This window comes from Myotis nattereri, assembly GCF_964212035.1.
Source record: "Myotis nattereri genome assembly, chromosome: 2".
Lineage (NCBI taxonomy): Eukaryota > Metazoa > Chordata > Mammalia > Chiroptera > Vespertilionidae > Myotis > Myotis nattereri.
Genome location: NC_138076.1, coordinates 115,502,087 through 115,520,691, shown reverse-complemented (window position 1 = coordinate 115,520,691; position 18,605 = coordinate 115,502,087). Strand labels below are relative to the sequence as shown.

Here is an 18,605-nt window from a genome sequence, read left to right as displayed (position 1 = left end):
TGAGGGAATTTTCTTTGGATTTTAGAGAAGGGGTGGGGTGGGGAGAAATACTCATGTGAGAAACATGGATAGTTGCCTCCTGCATAGGCCCCCACTGGGGCCAGGGATGGAACCCACAACCTAGGTTTGTGCCCTGACTGGGAATTGAACCTGCCTGGGAGGGAACTACACTCCTACCAACGGAGCCATGCCAGCCAGGCTCCTTGGGCATATTTTTATAAACTCTTCTCTGTCTCGTTTTCTTCACCAGTAAAACTGAAGTAAGAGTAGTACCCACTTCAAAAGATTAAAGGTTTAACACTTACAACTGTGTTACTATACAGTAAGAGTCCAGTATATGCCAGTAATTATCATACTTGATTCGTTTTCACCCTTCCCCTCCCCAACAGTTCCTCTGCTCCTCTAGCCCAGGAACCACATCAGCCCGGGCCGTTTGTGTTCTTAGCCTCAGCACAGGGTCCTGGACACGGCAGGCCTTCAAGATATGATTAAAAAAACCAGCAACTGAAAAAGCCTACGTTCCAGGATGGCCTCACTTGCTGAACGCCTGCAGGCCACTCACTCATGCCACCTACGCCTGCTTTACCCTCATGGGAAACAGTGCAGTATCTATCTGAGAGGTCTGGCATCAGCAAGACGCTGCGTCCTGGGAGCCGGCGCACAACGTCAGCGGCACGAACGTTCGGTGCTTATGACCCCGGAGCGGAGGTTGCGGGTTCCCTCGGGGCACAGCGCGTCCCGGCCCGCCCTCCTCGCGGCCACACCCTCACGGCGCTGAGTGCCGGTCCCCGGGGACGGCGGGCGTGGGAGCCCCGGCCCCGCGCGGCTCCCTCCCGGCGCCCCGCGCCCTCCTTCCTTCCTCGCCAGGACGGACGCACTTCCGGCGGATGAGGGGGGGCAACCCCGGAAACGGAAGTGAGCGGCGGGGCTGACTGACGCGACCGGGCTGGAGAGGCTGTTTGCGGCGTGAGCTAAAGATGGTGAGTGGACCCCCGGCTGACCCGAGTTCCCGGCGAGCTCGGGGCCGTGGCCCGGCGGGACCAGGCCGCCGCCTCCCAGCCGGTCCCGGTGCGGCGGCTGTGGCGGGAGGATGGAGGAGACTGGCCTCGGCCGTCATGATCTGTTGAGTCATAGGGTTGGGCGTTCGCGGCCGTCGCGCGGGCCGAGCTACAGTGCAGGCCCCGCGGCCAGTGCTTCGGCTTCATCCCTTTTCCAGCTCCTTCTGTTCTTTCGGTTTGTGTCCTGCCCCCCAGCAGACCCTGACCCCTTCCTGGTGGTTGGCGCGGAGCTGGAAAGGACATATCGAAGGTGCAACCTCTGTGTGTGGCGTTGCCGACCGCCCTTCCCCGAGGGGGGAACCTTTGGGAGCCCGGACACTCCTCTCCCACCCGGACCCTGGGGATCGACTTCATAACAAACCCACAGCTCTAGCGCGCATTCCTATCACTCAGCTTTACTCTGCAAACGTCTTTGGGAGCATGTGTTATGCCAGGTGTTGGAGGGGGAAAAGGCAAGCAGTTGCTACTTCCCGTTAGTCAGCACTGTTAGTGCATCTCCTCCGCCCCTCTCCCCCTTTCTCTTTCTCTCTTTTAACTTAAAGCTGTGGTGTTGGGAAAGCCCCTGACTCACCAGCCTCTGATACCACTACCACGGCTAGATTTAGAAAATTGCTGATCATTGTAAAGAGGTTCTAAAAACACTCAGTGTATCTAGTGATAATTTTTCATAGATTGGTTTTCCTCTGCTGCTTCATTAGAAGTATCAAGTACCAATCCTGATATTTTTACAGAAGGTAATTGAGAAGCTTTCAGTAGAATACAGAGATCACAATTCCCTGTTTCTTTGTGCAGAAAAGAAACTTTCCTTCTGTCACTGCAGCGAAGCAGTCTGGGAGGAGGAGAATGTTTGTGCAGAAAAGCCAGGGGACGCGTGTTTGGGAAGGTACCTGGAAAGCTGGGTAAACGGGCCAGAGAGTTGTGTGGGGCGATGACAGTCACCTAGTAGGTTAACGACAGTCCACACTCGATTCCAGATCCTTTTCCTGGTGGCCCCACGCTTTCTGTGTGAGGGAGTTAAACCTGTTGTGCACATTCTTGAGTCCCAGGCTCAGGACTTTGGACTTCGTTCTTCAGACAAGACTGATGAACCAGTGAAAGGTTTTTAAACAGTGTTTGTGGGGGAGATTGTGTTTTAGGACAGCCTTGATAGGCAGTATTGGAAAATGGGAGAGGGTGTAGGCAGGAAGACCCAATAGAGTGCTGTGTAAGTTATCCAAGTGTGAGAGCCTGGACTAGGGGGTAGGTCGAAGAAACCCTGGACAGAATAGAGTACTGAGCAAATAAAATATATGAATGATTTTAGAAACTAGTTAAAAAGCTGGTTTCTCAGAATAGTTTCTCCTAGAACAGTATAAGACTGATACCAAACTACCTGTAGCTTTTTTACATCTTTATGCAGAATTGCAGGGATATTGAACTTGAGCAGCTAGTGATTTAAAGTCAGCCTCTGGCCCTAACCGGTTTGGCTCAGGGGATAGAGCGTGGGCCTGCGGACTGAAGAGTCAGGTTCGATTCCGGTCAAGGGCATGTACCTTGGTTGCAGAATAAAACTGAACCTTTACTTCTACCTTACTTGCTTCGACATTTATATTTATATTTTTATACCTTTTCCCGTGTTCTTTTTTTTTCCTGGAATGCCTTTTGATCTGACAGCATTCAGAAATAACTCAGGAATTCTTCCTACCCATAAATTTCATATTTTTGTACCATGTGTGTCACTCTAGTACAGTGATTCTCAACCTTCCTAATGCCGCGACCCTTTAATACAGTTCCTCATGTTGTGGTGACCCCCAATTTCATTGTTACAAATTGAACATAATTAAAGCATAGTGATTAATCACAAAAACAATATGCAATTATATATGTGTTTTCTGATGGTCTTAGGCAACTCCTGTGAAAGGGTCGTTCGACCCCCAAAGGGGTCGCGACCCACAGGTTGAGAACCGCTGCTCTAGTATAATGCTCGTTGTGATTATCTAGACTGGGCTCTTTGAGAGCAGAGACCTTATTTTTTTCTCTCTAATGCTTAAACCATGATTTTTCCTTTGATGTTCAGTATGGGCTTTTTGAATTTTTTTGTATTTAATACTGTTTTTCTTTTGTGTTATAGAATACCAGAGGACTTGGATCTCAGCTAAAGGACAGTATTCCAGTTACTGAGCTATCAGCAAGTGGACCTTTTGAAAGTCATGATCTTCTTCGAAAAGGGTATATGGGGGAATAGTGACTTTGACTTTGTTATAATAAACTATTTCTGGAAATTATTTTTCATGATATTCTTTAAATATTTTGCTAGGCCCTAAATATATATTTACTTGGGGGTGGAGGGGAGTGGAGGCTTAGATGTTTTCTGTAGCCGAAGAAGTGCCTTATCAGAGTAGTAGGTTAGGGCATCCTCCTAGGAGTCGTTACCCAATAACATGATTTAGTAGGGTTCTTCACTTTGCTTTTGATAACTTGGAGAACCATTTTATTAACTTATTAACTGTTGGAGTATTTCACTTTATAGCTTTTAGCATACAGTTGTGGTCCTTCTCTCTGTTTCCTTTATGTTTCTATGTTTAGGTTTCTATGTTTAGTTCTTTTTCTTGGCAGGTTGCTTTTCTGCTTAAATAATAATGCCTCCCCACCACATTCTGTGTTTTGAATTTTATATCTAATTTTAAGGTATTTAGGTTGTACTGTAATGGAATGGCATTCTAATGGTGTCTGGGGACAGACAGAATGCCTCATTGTTATCTTACCATTTTGCAGTGAAAGGTGCAGTATATAGCCTTTGGAATTGGAGACACAATTTCATTTATAATATAATCAAATTCATAAGGTAGCCAGTAACCAAGTCCTGATGATTCGTTATGTATTTACTAGAGGCCCAGTGCACGAAATTTGTGTACTGTTGTGCTCGAGGTGTGTGTGGGGGTGGGGGATGGGGGGAGAGTGTGTGTGTGTGTGTGTGTGTGTGTGTGTGTGTGTGTGTCCTCTCAGCCTGGCCTGCGTCCTCTTGCAGTCTGGGACGCCTCGCTCCTTACTGATGACTCCTTACTGCAGTGATGGCGAACCTTTTGAGCTCGGCATGTCAGCATTTTGAAAAGCCCTAACTTAACTCTGGTGCCGTGTCACATATAGAAATTTTTTGATATTTGCAGCCATAGTGAAACAAAGACTTATATTTTTGATATTTATTTTATATATTTAAATGCCATTTAACAAAGAAAAATCAACCCAAAAAATGAGGTCGCGTGTCACCTCTGACATGACGTGTCATAGGTTCGCCATCACTGCCTTACTGCCCACCTGCTCACTGCTCCTTACCACTTGGCTCACTGTTCCTTAGCGCTGCTGCGGAGGCAGGAGAGACTCTCGCCACCGCCACTGTGCTTGTCAGCCATGAGCCCGGCTTCTGGCTGAGTGGCGCTCCCTGCGTGGGTGGTCCGTGAGGTCTGAAAGATTGGTGACTGCTAGTATAAAGAAAACATCAGTATATTATTCTGTGATTTCTAAGGTTTCTTTCAGTTCTCAAATCCTGTTTTGGACAATAAGCTAGTCATCTTTATATATCTAGTGTAATAAAGACCAGCAGCCTGGTTCTAGCTGTGTATCACCTAACATAGTACTTTGTACATAGAGGTATTCAGTAAATGTCAAACATGTTACTTGACATGTGTTATTAAAGACACATTAAATATTGAATACACATTGGACCTGAGCAGAGGAGACTTAGATATTTTATGTAATACAAAAGCATGTCATAAGAGTAATAGTGAAAAACATACTTTATGCAATTTCTTCTAGATACCAGGCATCATTTAACACCATTTTTTAGAGGGATTTCTCTAGTGAATTGAAATGTGGACCCCAGTTATCTATAATAGATGTATTTTAAAACAATTAGCATACAGTAAATTTGACTTTTTAAAATTTGACCTTCCCCCCTCTTTTGGTGAGTAGTTATATGAATTTTAATACATGTATCATTTCCTGTCAAGAGACAGAAGTTTCACTATCTCCCCCCAAATTCCTCGTGCCATTCCATTGTAGTTATACCTTTGATAGATGTGATTTTAAGCTGTAAGTATTGAGTGATACGTAATCTTTCTTTTAAATGTTTATTTTCAGTTTTTCTTGTGTGAAAAATGAACTTTTGCCCAGTCATCCTCTTGAATTATCAGAAAAAAATGTAAGTATGTTAACAATATATTTATTTTGATCATCTGGTAGAAAATGCTTTTAATAATACATTTGTGGTTTCATTTATTAAGATAATTCTGGATGGAGCATTTGACCATGAAGAGCATGGCACCTTATTTTTAATATTTTTTGTAGAGTAGGCTTTGAATTATCCTTATACTGCTCCACTAAAGTTTCCCTTTCTATACATTTTTCTCTTTTTCATGGATATTTCTAAAGGTCAGTCTACCTCTCCATTCCTCTTTTTTTTTTTTTTCTTTTTATGATCTCGTTTTCTATTTTTCTCCTGCCATTTTTTGATGTAGACTTCCAAGTCCCTATCTCTACCCTTGACTTCTTTCTCAAACCTTGCTTCTCCAAGTTACAGAGGGACATCCATTTACTAGGCACAGTATGTACACAGATGAATATGACATAATCCCCGACCTTAAGGGGTTGAAAATTTAATAGGACAAGCAGTGGATTGAGATTTCATAAGATGCTTAGAGGTCCAAGGATGGCTCACCCACCTGTGCTTAGCGATTGTGGAAGGCTTTATTGAGGAGGGAACATTTGAATAGTTTTAGGCCAATATTCTCCAGTTAAGTAGATGGGGAAAGGCAATTATCAAAGAGCATGTAGCCTGTACAGATATTTTTAGGCAGCATAGAGCAGCGGTTGCCAACCAGGTCCACGAGGTCCAAAAGGTAGGTGACTGCTGGTTTAAGGAAACCTTTGGAGCAGGGGTTGCCAACTGGTGGTCCATGAGGTCCGAAAGGTTGGTGACCGTTTGTATAGAGGGTCTTTAAATACACTTTCAGAGCAAGAAGAAAGATTTACTACTTGGGGAACAAGGTGCACTGTCACCCAGAAAGTTGACCTTCCATTTTTTCTTCCTCTTTCAGCAAGGGAAAAGATCTTTGTGTAAGAGACAGTAGAACAAGTAATTCGATGGTGAAATTGAGGTTCCAATTAGATGATAAAACAAAATGGCTCTTAGTTTAAGTACATTCTGGTTTCATGCTCAGAAGTTGTAGGAAAATTAAGTGTCAGAGATGAGACTAACCATGGAAAGCATGTAAATTAACCATGGAAGAAAAAGCTGATAAGGATAGCTAATTTTAATGAATTAGTGAACTATATCAGATGAAAAAATAGATCAAAGGACTAAGCCAAAAGTCAAAAAACCGCTTACACAGGGGAATGTGAAGTTTTTCATTTGGATTCAAAAAATGAATTATACACATTTAGATGGGGTAAATCAACTTGGTACATAAAACTTGACTGTATGGTTATTATAAGCCAGCAGAATATGTTAGCCACTGAAAAGAACAGTTAATGCAATCTTGGACTTTATTAATAAGAAAATGGAGCTCAAATCAAGGGAGATTATACTCTCATTTTCCTAAGTATTAATTTGGTTATTAGATGTGGAATATTGGTTCAGTTTTGAGCAATATATGTTAAGAGAAACTATGACAAATCTGAGTGAGACTGGCCCAAATGGTGAAGAGTCTAAAAGTTTTTATATCTTTTGAGACTTAGCTTATATCTATTGACTCTATGTTGTCTTAATAATGTAATCAGCTTAATGGCATTTTCTACCTTGAAATTCTATGGCACTTATTATCCACTAGAGGCCCGGTGCACGAAATGTGTGCATTCCGGGGGGGGGGGGGGTGGTGGTGGTGGTGGTAGTGTCTCTCAGCCTGGCCTGTGCTTTTTTGCAGTCTGGTAATCCTTGGGGGATGTTTGACTGATAGCGGGGAGTGGGCCTAAGCAGGCAATCGGACATCCTTAGCACTGCCGCGGAGGCAGGAGAGGCTCCCGCCACTGCCGCTGTGCTCACTAGTCATGAGCCCAGCTTCTCGCTGAGCAGCACGCCCCCTATGGGAGCACACTGACTACCAGGGGGCAGCTCCTGTGTTGAGCGTCTGCCCCCCTGGTGGTCAGTGCGTATCATAGCGACTGGTCATTCCACTGTTCGGTCGATTTGCATATTAGCCTTTTATTATATAGGATTGTAAGTCCTTTAGCATGGGTTGTGTAATTGAACTATATAGAAGTTTAAATTCTTGGCATTATACTTCTTACTAGCTAAGTAAACTTGGCAAGTAGCTTAATCTCTCTTTAAGTCTTAGTTTCCTTCCTCATTAGTAAAGTGGAGTTATATAGCCAATCCCTCAGTATATGCTGGCTTATAGTAGCTCTCCATGATTGGAACTGCAGTGGTGAAAGTGAAGAAGATGACCGTCATCTGTGCCAGTGGTTCTCAACTAGGGATGTTTTTGCCCCCCACGGGACATTTGGTAGTTTCTGGTTGTCACAAGTGGTGTCTGGGGGAAGTTTCTTTGGTACTAGCATCTCTTGGGTAGAGATCAGAGATGCTGCTAAACATCCTACAATGCACAGGACAGTCTACACCAGCCGCGGGCCGGATCCCGCTCGTTTGAAATGAATAAAACTAAAAAAAAAAAAAAGATCGTACCCTTTTATGTAATGATGTTTACTTTGAATTTATATTAGTTCACACAAACACTCCATCCATGCTTTTGTTCCGGCCCTCCGGTCCAGTTTAAGAACCCATTGTGGCCCTTGAGTCTAAAAGTTTGCCCACCCCTGGTCTACACCCACTGCAACAAAGAATTATTGGCCCAATATGTCAGTAGTGCCAAGGGTTGAGAAGCCCTGATCTATGTGTAATATCTTCCCAACTAGGTTATGTAAAATATATATATATATATATATATATATATATATATATATATATATAGTCTCTCTCCAGGATAAACTATTTCTTCTGTTTTATTCTTTATTACCATAGAGCCTAATTCTAATTTTGCTTATGGTTGCAAATAATTAGATATATGTTGATTGGTAATTGCAGTTCGATATCACATTACAAGGTGGGTATATTTATCAAAGTGTATAAATTAACTTTTCTACATAAAATTTTATCTAGTTATGAGGATAACTCAATATTTTTTAAAAACATTTTTTAATTGATTTCAGACAGAAGGGAGAGGGAGCGAAACATCAATGATGAAAGAGAATCATTGATCAGTTGCCTCCTGCATGTGCATTTCCTGCCCTGCCCGAAACCCGGGTATGTGCCCAGAATCAAACCTACTGGTTCATAGGTCAACGTTCAACCACTGAGCCATACCAGTCGGGCTGCATAACTCAATATTTAAAGGAGACCCTTCAAGTGGAATTTCAGGTCATATATTCATAATAAAGTATTTCAGATTTTCCCTAAATGTGGACCAAATTTGGACCATCCATCACAATTTTGCGGTTAAGCTAAAGTAATTAAAAACCATATTGCTAGATATCTTACCTTCAAACTTCTTATATATGGCCCCCAGATCATGCCCCAAGTGATTACTAACCTCTTAATAGATTTTTGATTAGTTACCTTTTTTTACTGAGGACTTAAAAAAAAAATCTTTAAAAGAGTAAAAAAAGGTCACAGACGTCGCTTTACCTCATTAGCTCAGACAGAACTGTGCAGCTGTCTGTTTGCATATCATAAACACTTTTTAAGAGCCATTTTGGGAAACTATGTTTTAGAATCCAAGAGTCAAGTTGATTCCTTTTGCCTGAAATACATTGAATTGTGATAAAAGTTTTTTAGAAATAATAAAAGCATGATTCAAAAAAAAAATTGCTTAGTTATGCCCAATACAAATTGTTCAGAGATTTGGGTTCCTCTCCTCTCTCCCAAAGAATCAGTTATTTTCAAAAGTGGAGTTCAAACATTGTAGTTTAACAGGGAGGTATAATGGATCTGATTATTTCTTTATGAAATCTTTTGAGATAAACACTTTCGTACTTGGAAATTCACTATTAATTTTTGTCACTGTATGTAACTGTTTTTGGATCTCAGATTATACCCTTTCTTTGCTCTACCAATTTTGTGGTAATTAAAACCAAAAGTACTGAGCTGTTACTATGCTTTGTGAATATACTTTTGCAATGTGAAATAATATTCCTTAATTTATTAGTTTTGTAAATCCAAACTTCAAGTGATAATTTTATACTGGTGAAGTATACCTGCATGCTGGATAAAATATAGACATATATATCTGAATATTTGTTCAAGAAAGTAGTAAAAGTATTTTGTTTTTATTTTAGTTATGGGTATTAAAACTCTTCATCTAAATATTGTGTTACATGTGTATCAGTGCTAACTGTTTTAAATAGAGAATGTTGAGTGTACCATTTAAAATTATATTGCTGCCCTGACCAGGTGGTTCAGTTGGTTGGAGAATTGTCCTGTGCACTAAAAGATAATGGGTTTGATTACCAGTCAGGGGCACATACCTAGGTTGAGGGTTTAATCCCTGGTCTGGGAGTGTACAGGAGGCAACCATCAATGATTCTCTCTCTCTCTCTCTCTCTCTCTCTCTCTCTCTCTCTCTCTCTCTCTCTCTAAATCAATAAAAATATGGGTTAGGATTAAAAATAACTACAAATACAATTGTGTTGCTGTCTTTTGCAGTTCCAGCTCAACCAAGATAAAATGAATTTTTCCACACTGAGAAACATCCAGGGTCTATTTGCTCCACTAAAATTGCAAATGGAATTCAAGGCAGTGCAACAGGTGAGTGTATGTGTGTCAGTTATGTATGCATCCCACATGTGTGTTGACACTGATTGGAATGACTCTTCTATTTTAATAACAGCTGTACAAACCTAACCTGCTCCCTACAATCTATTTTACTTTCCCCCTTTTAGGACATGACTTCAATTCCTATTTTATATAGAAAAGAAAAATAAAAACCACTAAATGGAAAACTTCTTCAAATTATGGGCTCAGTGTCTGAAAACTTACCTGCATACACTTCCATGTTTTTTCTTTGGAGGGTTGAAGTTGAGATGCCTGTGGGACTATCCAAGTGGAGTATCAAGTAGGCAGTTTGTAGATACCTGAGTAAACCTGTGGCTCAGGAGTAAGAGCTTTAGAAATGGCCAAGAATGTAAGAACTGTCCCCCACGTTCTGGAATTGTCACGTCACACTACTTCAGGGACTTCCTTTTTTGTGGATCCTTTCCATAGCTGATTATCTTCAGCCTCTCTCTGCTTGCTGGAGCTCAGCAGCTTCTACATACATTTGAGCCTCTGTCTTTTAAAACAAAGCACAAATTATATCGATCTCAAATTCCTTTATAGCAGCTTGTCTCTCACTAAGTATGCTTTTGCAATTTGAGCTTTAAAAAGTTGTCTACATACGTAGTTCTGGCCGGTGTGGCTCAGTGGTTGAGTGTCAAGTCTATGAACCAGGAGGTCACAGTTTGATTCCTGGTTAGGGTACATATCCAAATTGCTGGCTTGATTCCTGGTCAGGACACAATGCCTGGGTTGCTGGCTCTATCCCCGGTGGCGACATGCAGAAAGCAGCTGATCAGTGATTCTCTCTCATCATTGATGTTTCTATCTCTCCCTCTCTCTTCCTGTCTGAAATCAATAAAGATATATTTTTTAAAAGTTGCCTACGTTGCTACATATGCTCCTGTTCACTCAATCCATGATTCTCTGGCTCTCATCACACACCACGGAAACTGCTCGTGAGCAGTGGATATTGTTATGCCCTCATTTGCTGATCTCCCTGTGGTATGCAACACTAATGTCGCCTCCCTTCTTGCCTTGGCTTTAGCACACTGCTCTTTCATGATGTTCTCCTCCTCTCTGAAGCCTCATTCTTAGCTGTTGCTGTATAAATTCTTTTTTTTTATTTGGTTCCCTGAAATACCAATTTTGTTAATACCCATTTCTGGTCCTCTACTCATCTTATTTCCCATCTGTTTCTATGATTTTAGTTATCATTGAGCTGTAAGCCTATAGGCTCTCCAGTTGGGAATCCCACAGGCACTTCAAATTTCACTCAAGTACAGAATAACTCATTGTTTCTCACATATGACTTGTCATGTATGAACAGAGTTTTTCCTAAGGTAGAAATTGGAATACTAGCCTTGATTATCTCACCTAGCACCTTATCCCCCACCCCCACCTTCCAACATCCAATCAGTTAGCTCTTTTTACTGTTGCAGCTGCGTGGGATCTGACCCTCACTGTGCTTCATCAGGATTATGGCAACACCCACCCCTGCTGCTTACCACTCCACACTCTAGCCAGAATAATCTTTGTGAAACATAAATCTGATCATGTCACTCCCCTCACTTTGCCCTAAAAGTGGGTAAAACCCCCTTCCTTAATGTGGCTCTGGTCATGAATTGCCTTCTGCTTGCTCTTCACCATGCTTCATCGCCTCCTCAGCTACTTGCAGTATCCTGACTAATTTTGTTCTTTCTCCTTTTGGTTTTTGCACATGTTCTTTCTGCTACTGTGGATTCCTTTCTCTCACCTGGCTATAATTGTGTCTTTTTCAATAGATTCTATTAATGCCATCACTAAGTCATTTTGAAAGCTGTTTTAGAATTTTTTTCAAGAATAAAGCTCTAAAAGAGCATGTATGGCTTTACATCAGAATAATCTGGATGTCAATCTTGGCTCCATCACCTGCTAGTTTTAAGAACTTAAATGCATTAGAGACCTTTTTGAACCTTAAGTTGTGTTTGATTTTAATGTGAAGTAGAGTTAGCAATGAGAACAGTATGGAGTTATTAGGATTATTCTGCAGATCAAATGAAATACATGCTTTTGCACAAAATTGTTAGCTTTTTTTTTTTATGCTTCTACTACTCAGATTCCAGCTACATATTGCTCATGTTTTGGGCCTAAGCTCTTAACACCATTTAATCCAAAAAACTTTGTTCAAGATTTTGGCTCTTGTGGTCTGATCACTATGTTATTGCAGTTCTTGCTTGTCAGGATGTATAACCACTGCCTGCTCATCCCTGTTTTTGATGCTTTCTCAGGGTTATATCTCTGGTCAAATTCTACCTACCATCCCCCTTACTATCTGGTTTAATTTACAGGCTTCATTTTTGTTTTTTCCTCTTCTTTTTATATCCCTCACCACACTTTTTTTTTTCTAGTTTTGATAACCTAGAGAAATTATTCCATATCACAAAAAAATAACTATAGGCCATTAGTAATTAAAAAGATTTTTAGTCTGCATATATTTCTTTTTGTTTTGTTTTTAATTTATCTTTATTGTTGAAAGTATTACTGATATCCCCTTTGTATTTTTTCCCCCATTGATCCCCACCACCCGCATCCTGCATATATTTCTTTGGTGGAAAAAAATATTAACTGTCTCCTTACATTCTGAAGTTATTACTTTAAAATACTGGGTATTATTTAGTCACTGACCATCTATTACTCTTTTGGTATTCTTTCGGCAATATCCAAAATTGTCTGAATTGATTCAAATTATAACTGCCAGGCAATTGACAAACAGAAAAATTGAAAATTTAAGGTTTGTTGAGTATTGGCTATGTGCCACCATACTACAAGTTTGAGAGGGAGTTGGTATAATCCTATTTCACAGATTAGGAAACTGAGGTTGAGACAGAAGAGGTAACTTATGCAAAGCCCTAGGATTGGTGAGTAGTTAGAGCATAATTGGAATCCAGATCTCTCTGACTACACGCCTGGACTTTCTCCACTATACTTAGGTACCCGTCTGTGGTATACTTACTTAACACTTGAAAAAGTAGATAACACTCATTCAAAATAGTGTTGTGTGTTATAAAGGCCCCACACATGAGCTTGATCTTCCTTTCTGATTATCACTACTGTTTGAAAGGGTCAAAACTTATCTTTGTACTGTGAGCAATGCAGAACGTACAAAATGAAGTAATTAGTTTACTAAGTAGAATAATGCTCTCCCTTAGTTGGAATTTCTTCAGGAATTTGATCATCCTACCTTTATTAGAAACTAGATCGAGTGTTAGGTTCTGGGATTTGGCATTTCATCAGATGGTATATGCTGTGCTTATCCTGAGCAGAAGCAAAACCCCTAGATATGTGTAAACCTGACGACAGGATTATAAAAGTACAATTTCAGTGTCTTTACATATTTTGAGGAATTTTTTAAAACTTAGTTTGGGCCTAAATACGAGTGGTTTATTTTCCTCCACACTGGTTAAATTAACATTTGGTTTTGTGGATTTTACAAATAAAGAATGAAAAACATAAAATTAGATTACTTATTCCCCCACCTTTTTTTTTTCTCTGATCTTACCCTTTCATACTTTTCCCAAAGGTTCAGCGTCTTCCATTTCTTCCAAGCTCAAACCTTTCACTGGATATTTTGAGGGGCAATGATGAGACTATTGGATTTGAAGATATTCTTAATGGTAAGCAACTTTTTCTAGAACCCAATAATGTGCAGGGCAGCAGCAGCAAACAAAACCCACAGCATCCTTGTCCTCATGAGGCTGGCTGTTGATTGGACTCATGTGTTATTCACTCCAGTAGGATACAATTTAATGGTAATAACTTTTTTAACTGGTTTTATTTATTTTTTTTAAATATATTTTATTGATTTTTTACAGAGAGGAAGGGAGAGGGATAGAAAGTTAGAAACATCGATGAGAGAGAAACATCGATCAGCTGCCTCCTGCACACTCCCCACTGGGGATGTGCCCGCAACCGAGGTACATGCCCTTGACCGGAATCGAACCTGGGACCCTTGAGTCCGCAGGCCGACGCTCTATCCACTGAGCCAAACCGGTCAGGGCCTTTTAGTGTATTTTAAAATGAGCTATCTGCTCTCTCCCTCTCTCTCTCATTAAAAATGCAGTGCTAACAAAATATTTTTGAGGTGCTTGATCCCTAGTAAGTGTTGCAAGCTCTTGCTCATCACATTCTCCTCATCAGCTGACCCAGGAGGAATTTTATGTCTCTAATGAGGGAGTTGTTTGTTAATCTGAACTCTATGAGGACTGTTAAACCCAGTGAAAATCTGTGTATTTCTCCAGTTTACGTTTTGTAATGTGTTGGAGGCGATGAGGGCATTACTCACTCATCTGTGAAGTTCTTGGCCAAGAACAATCTGTACATTTTACAAGGAAGGGAAGAGCATGTGAGGAGGGCAAGAATAAAGGCAAATATAGACTCTTTGTTAATGCCGCAAGGGGCCTTCCATTCAGTGCAGACCCTCACTTTAAGATAAGTAACAGTGAGCCAGAGGCTCGGTCCTGCCTAGAGTCTCACAGCGAGCTCATGGCATAGCAGGCACCGGAAACACAGGCCAGTGCCTTTCTCACATGGTATGCTGTCTTCTGGGGCAAGTGATTTATTTAACAAGTGCATATTTTATTAAAGTCAAAAGCTTAAAACAGCAGAGTTTAAAGGAAATTGTAGTTATCTAAATGAATATATTGTTTGTTTATAAATTTAAAACAATATAGCCCAAACTCAGGTCTTCCATAATTACCCTGAGACCCATTTCTCTCCCTCATTCTCTGGTTACCTGCTGTTATTAGTACATGTCCTCCTGCGTATCTTCATACAAACATGTCATCAGAAAATATTTGGTATTGTTTATTTTTTAACATTGGTATAATACTGTGTATCTTTCAGTATGTGTTTATTGATGCGTGCTTTCATTTTTTCTCATTAACACAAAGCAGGGCTACAGCAAACATCTTTGCTTATTCTTTCTACTCATGTGCAGACATTTAAGTTAAGATTTTGAATGTCTGTTATATACCTAGCAGTTTATTAGTTATTGTAGTAGTATTAGTTGTTGCTAAGGGTATTTTGTTGAGTGACAAGTGTGGAGAATCAAGGTTAGATTGCTGAATTGATACAGTCTGCATAATCTCCAGCCTCTTAGGACAGTGGTCGGCAAACTGCGGATCTTTGGCCCCTTGAGTGTGGCTCTTCCACAAAATACCACGTGCGGGCGCGCACTTACAGTGTGATTGAAACTTCGTGGCCCATGCGCAGAAGTCGGTTTTGAGCCTGGGCGAGTCTATTTTGAAGAGGCGTTAGAAGAAGTGGGGGGTTTTGGTCGGTAGGGTGACGGGAGATGCGGTAGGGTGATGGGAGATGCAGCACAGACGGGCTGCAGGATACGCAGTGCGGGGGAGGTACATTGTTTTGAAGTATGTCCGCTGAGGTCGACCCCTTCCAACTCTCCCATCCACACTCGTCTATCTGAAACAAGTATATAAGACGATGGGAGAGTTGGAAGGGGTCAACCTCAGCGAACGTACCTCAATCAGATTGAGGACGTTTTTAGCAAAGGCCAGCTTAGGAGTACCCTAATTAAGTTAATAACAATGTACCTACCTATATAGTTTAAGTTTAAAAAATTTGACTCAAAAGAAATTTCAGTTGTTGTACTGTTGATATTTGGCTCTGTTGACTAATGAGTTTGCCAAGGACTGTCTTAGGAGACTCAGTGAGGAACATCCAAATTGATCAGTAGCTCTTGGTAATCATTATTTTAATGTAAATGGATCCTTTCATTTACAAACTGATTTTACTGTGTTGGGGGTTTTATTCTGTTTCTGTTTCTATTCCTATGTTGAGTAGGAGATTAAAAAAAAACAGGCTTTATTTGTTCCTGGGAAGCTTACTCTTCGTATTAATTTTAACAGCTCTTTTACGTGCATTATGACCATTAAAATTTTTGTCTGACTCATCCATAAAAACAAGAGAGTGAAGATTGTTAAGATTTTCTTGCTCTAGAATTCTAATTTATGATTGTGTGTATGTTTGTGTATGCAACGGAGCACCAAACAATAGAGAAAATGTTTTTGCAATTTAGATTAAGAGATTGCCTCATCTCATAATTAGAGCTTGTTCCTAGAGGCATCTGGAAAGCCAAAGGAGTTCTTGGCTTCTTTGCAGGCAGTCCCTCCCCACTTTTGGTTCCAGGCAACACTGGTCTGTTTTCTGTTCCTTGAGATTAGTTTCACTTATTCTGTATTTTCATGTGAGTGTAATCACTTAATTTATCTTGTTTTGAGCATCTTTAATATGTGTTTCTTTTTGTTTTCAGACCCATCACAAAGTGAACTAATGGGAGAACCACACTTGATGGTGGAATATAAACTTGGTTTACTGTAATGAAGTGAGCTGACCATGGAAATGGAGGGGCTACATCTTGTTTATAGTCGTCTTTTTACTATAATTTTATGTATACAACATTAAAAGTACTGACACATGAGAATTGTTGCCTACATAGTATCATCATTGGAAATTATTTGTGTCTTTGGTTTACATCCATGTGACAGTTGAAGGCACTCGAGATGATTTTAAAACTCCTGAATTATATTGAAACAATAGCCTTCTATGTCTTTAAAAAATGGTTGCTAATGAATATTATAAAACTGACAACAGGTTCCAGTTTAACCTATTTCCGAGGCATTCCATAAATTGAATTTTGAATAACCATTATCAGTATTTGAGTCCATAGTCTTCATAGCCCTTTTAGAATAAACATCTGTAATTGATTTCAATGATAACACTTCAAATTAAGTACAAAATCAGATATTTATATTTTACCTTGTTTCCATTTAGTCCATTAGTACCCATTAGAATAATATTTGTGCCCTAGCTGCTTTGGCTTCCGTCGGTCTGTATTTCCATTCCGGTCAAGGGCACATGCCCGGGTTCTGGGCTCCATCCCCAGTAGGGGGATTGTATGAGGCAGCCAATCTATGATTCTCTCATCATTGATATTTCTATATCTCCCTTTCCCTCTCTGAAATCAATAAAAATATATTTTATAAAAATGAAGAAAAACATCTGTGCCTGACCAGCATGGCTCAGTGGTTGAGTGTTGACCTATGAAACCAGATGTCATTGATCAATTCCCGGTCAGGGCACATGTCCCTGTTGCAGGCTCCATCCCCAGTGTAGAGCATGCAGGAGGCAGCACATCAGTGATTCTCATCAATGATGTTTCTCCCTTCTCTAACATCAATAAAAACATATTAAAAAGGAATATTTGCTTTATTGAAGCTACTTTAGAATTCTAGCTATCCTTTGATTCTTCAGATTGAAAAGTTCAGTTGTTTTGATCTTAGTCTTGTTTTTAAAATGAAAAATTAAAGCAACCAGCAGATGTCAAAGTATTGTACTGCATAGATTTATAGGTCACAAGATCTTAAAAAGAGTGGAACATTCATGTATACATACATACTATGTTTCTATGAACATATTGCATTATACTTATTTAAAAATAAATCTTCACTATGGGTCTTAAAAGGTATTCTCTATGAACCTGCAATTTAGATTAAGATTTTGAGATTTAATTAAAGATTTTGAGATTTAATTAGTAATGGATCATCTTTCAGCAATTAAAAAAACATTTATTTGATAGGTTAATATCAAAAGTATATAACATGCAACTCAAAAACAACAAAAAAAGAACCAATTGAAAAATGGGCAAAGGATCTAAATAGAAATTTTTCCAAGGAAAATATACAGAGGACCAACAGGCACATGAAAAGACATTCAACATCACTAATTATTAGAGAAATGCAGATCAAAACCACAATGAGTATTCACCTTCCTCACATTCTTACGCATTCTTGTGTCCTCAGAAACATCTATTGAATAAGTCATTGATTTGCAATTGAAAACAATATTGCCCCTTCCCTAGGGTCAGGGGACATTTGAAAATGGAAGATATTTTTTGGTTGTCACAGTTTGGTTGCTTTTGGCATTTAGTGGGTAGGGGCCAGGGATGCTGCTAAACATCCTACAACATATGGTCATATAAAGAATTGAAAGTACTAAAGGAAGATGATGTAAAATACTATAGTGAAACAGCCTTTTGTGTCTTAAAAGTTATTACTGAATATTACATAACTATATCCTGGGTTTGCTCCCTGCAACCACGAATCATTTGGTTCAAATGTCAGTAATGTCAAGATTGACAAACTTTGAGATAAACCAAATGACACATTACTGATTGTTGAGTTTAATTTTAAAACCAACTTTGCCAACACAATATTTGCCAACCCATTTTACCCTTAATTATGAGAAAATATAGAAAAAGAAATAAGGGCTTACTAATTGATTGTTTCTAGATGTATTTGCTTTCAGTTGGATGTTCTTTAGTTCTAGGAATAGTAGGTAACTTTCCTGACCAGTAGGGGGTACTATGAAATTAATGACCATTTAAAAGGAAAAGCTGATGCTTTTAAACACGGAGATGAAGAATCATGATTAGTCTTTACTTTCGTTTTTCACCTTCTTACCAGTGATCCTCATCCCTGGATGCAAGTAAAATTACCTGAGAATCTTGTGAAGAAATGTTGGTGTCATGGTCAGAAATTCTAATAGGACTACTCTGAAGTAGGTCCCAGGAAGTGTACTTTTGAAAAGCTCTCCAGGGTTGAGAATGTTTGATTTATATGCTTGCTTGCTTTTTGCCTTTATGTTAGTGACATTCTTTAGCATCAGTTAATGCTGTGGTGTACCTCAGTGTTGAAAAGTTTACTGAT

General features: G+C 39.9%; 1 protein-coding gene across 1 annotated transcript; it reads left to right on the top strand.

Annotated features, from left to right (window-relative positions):
• Nucleotides 1-768: 768 nt before the first annotated feature.
• On the top strand, nucleotides 769-16,321 carry POMP (proteasome maturation protein). The gene is made up of 6 exons (XM_081084682.1): nucleotides 769-980; nucleotides 3,169-3,266; nucleotides 5,175-5,235; nucleotides 9,730-9,831; nucleotides 13,400-13,493; nucleotides 16,151-16,321. The coding sequence occupies exons 1-6, from the start codon at nucleotides 978-980 to the stop codon at nucleotides 16,216-16,218; spliced, it is 426 nt and encodes a 141-aa protein (XP_080940808.1). The 5' UTR covers nucleotides 769-977; the 3' UTR covers nucleotides 16,219-16,321.
• Nucleotides 16,322-18,605: the final 2,284 nt, after the last annotated feature.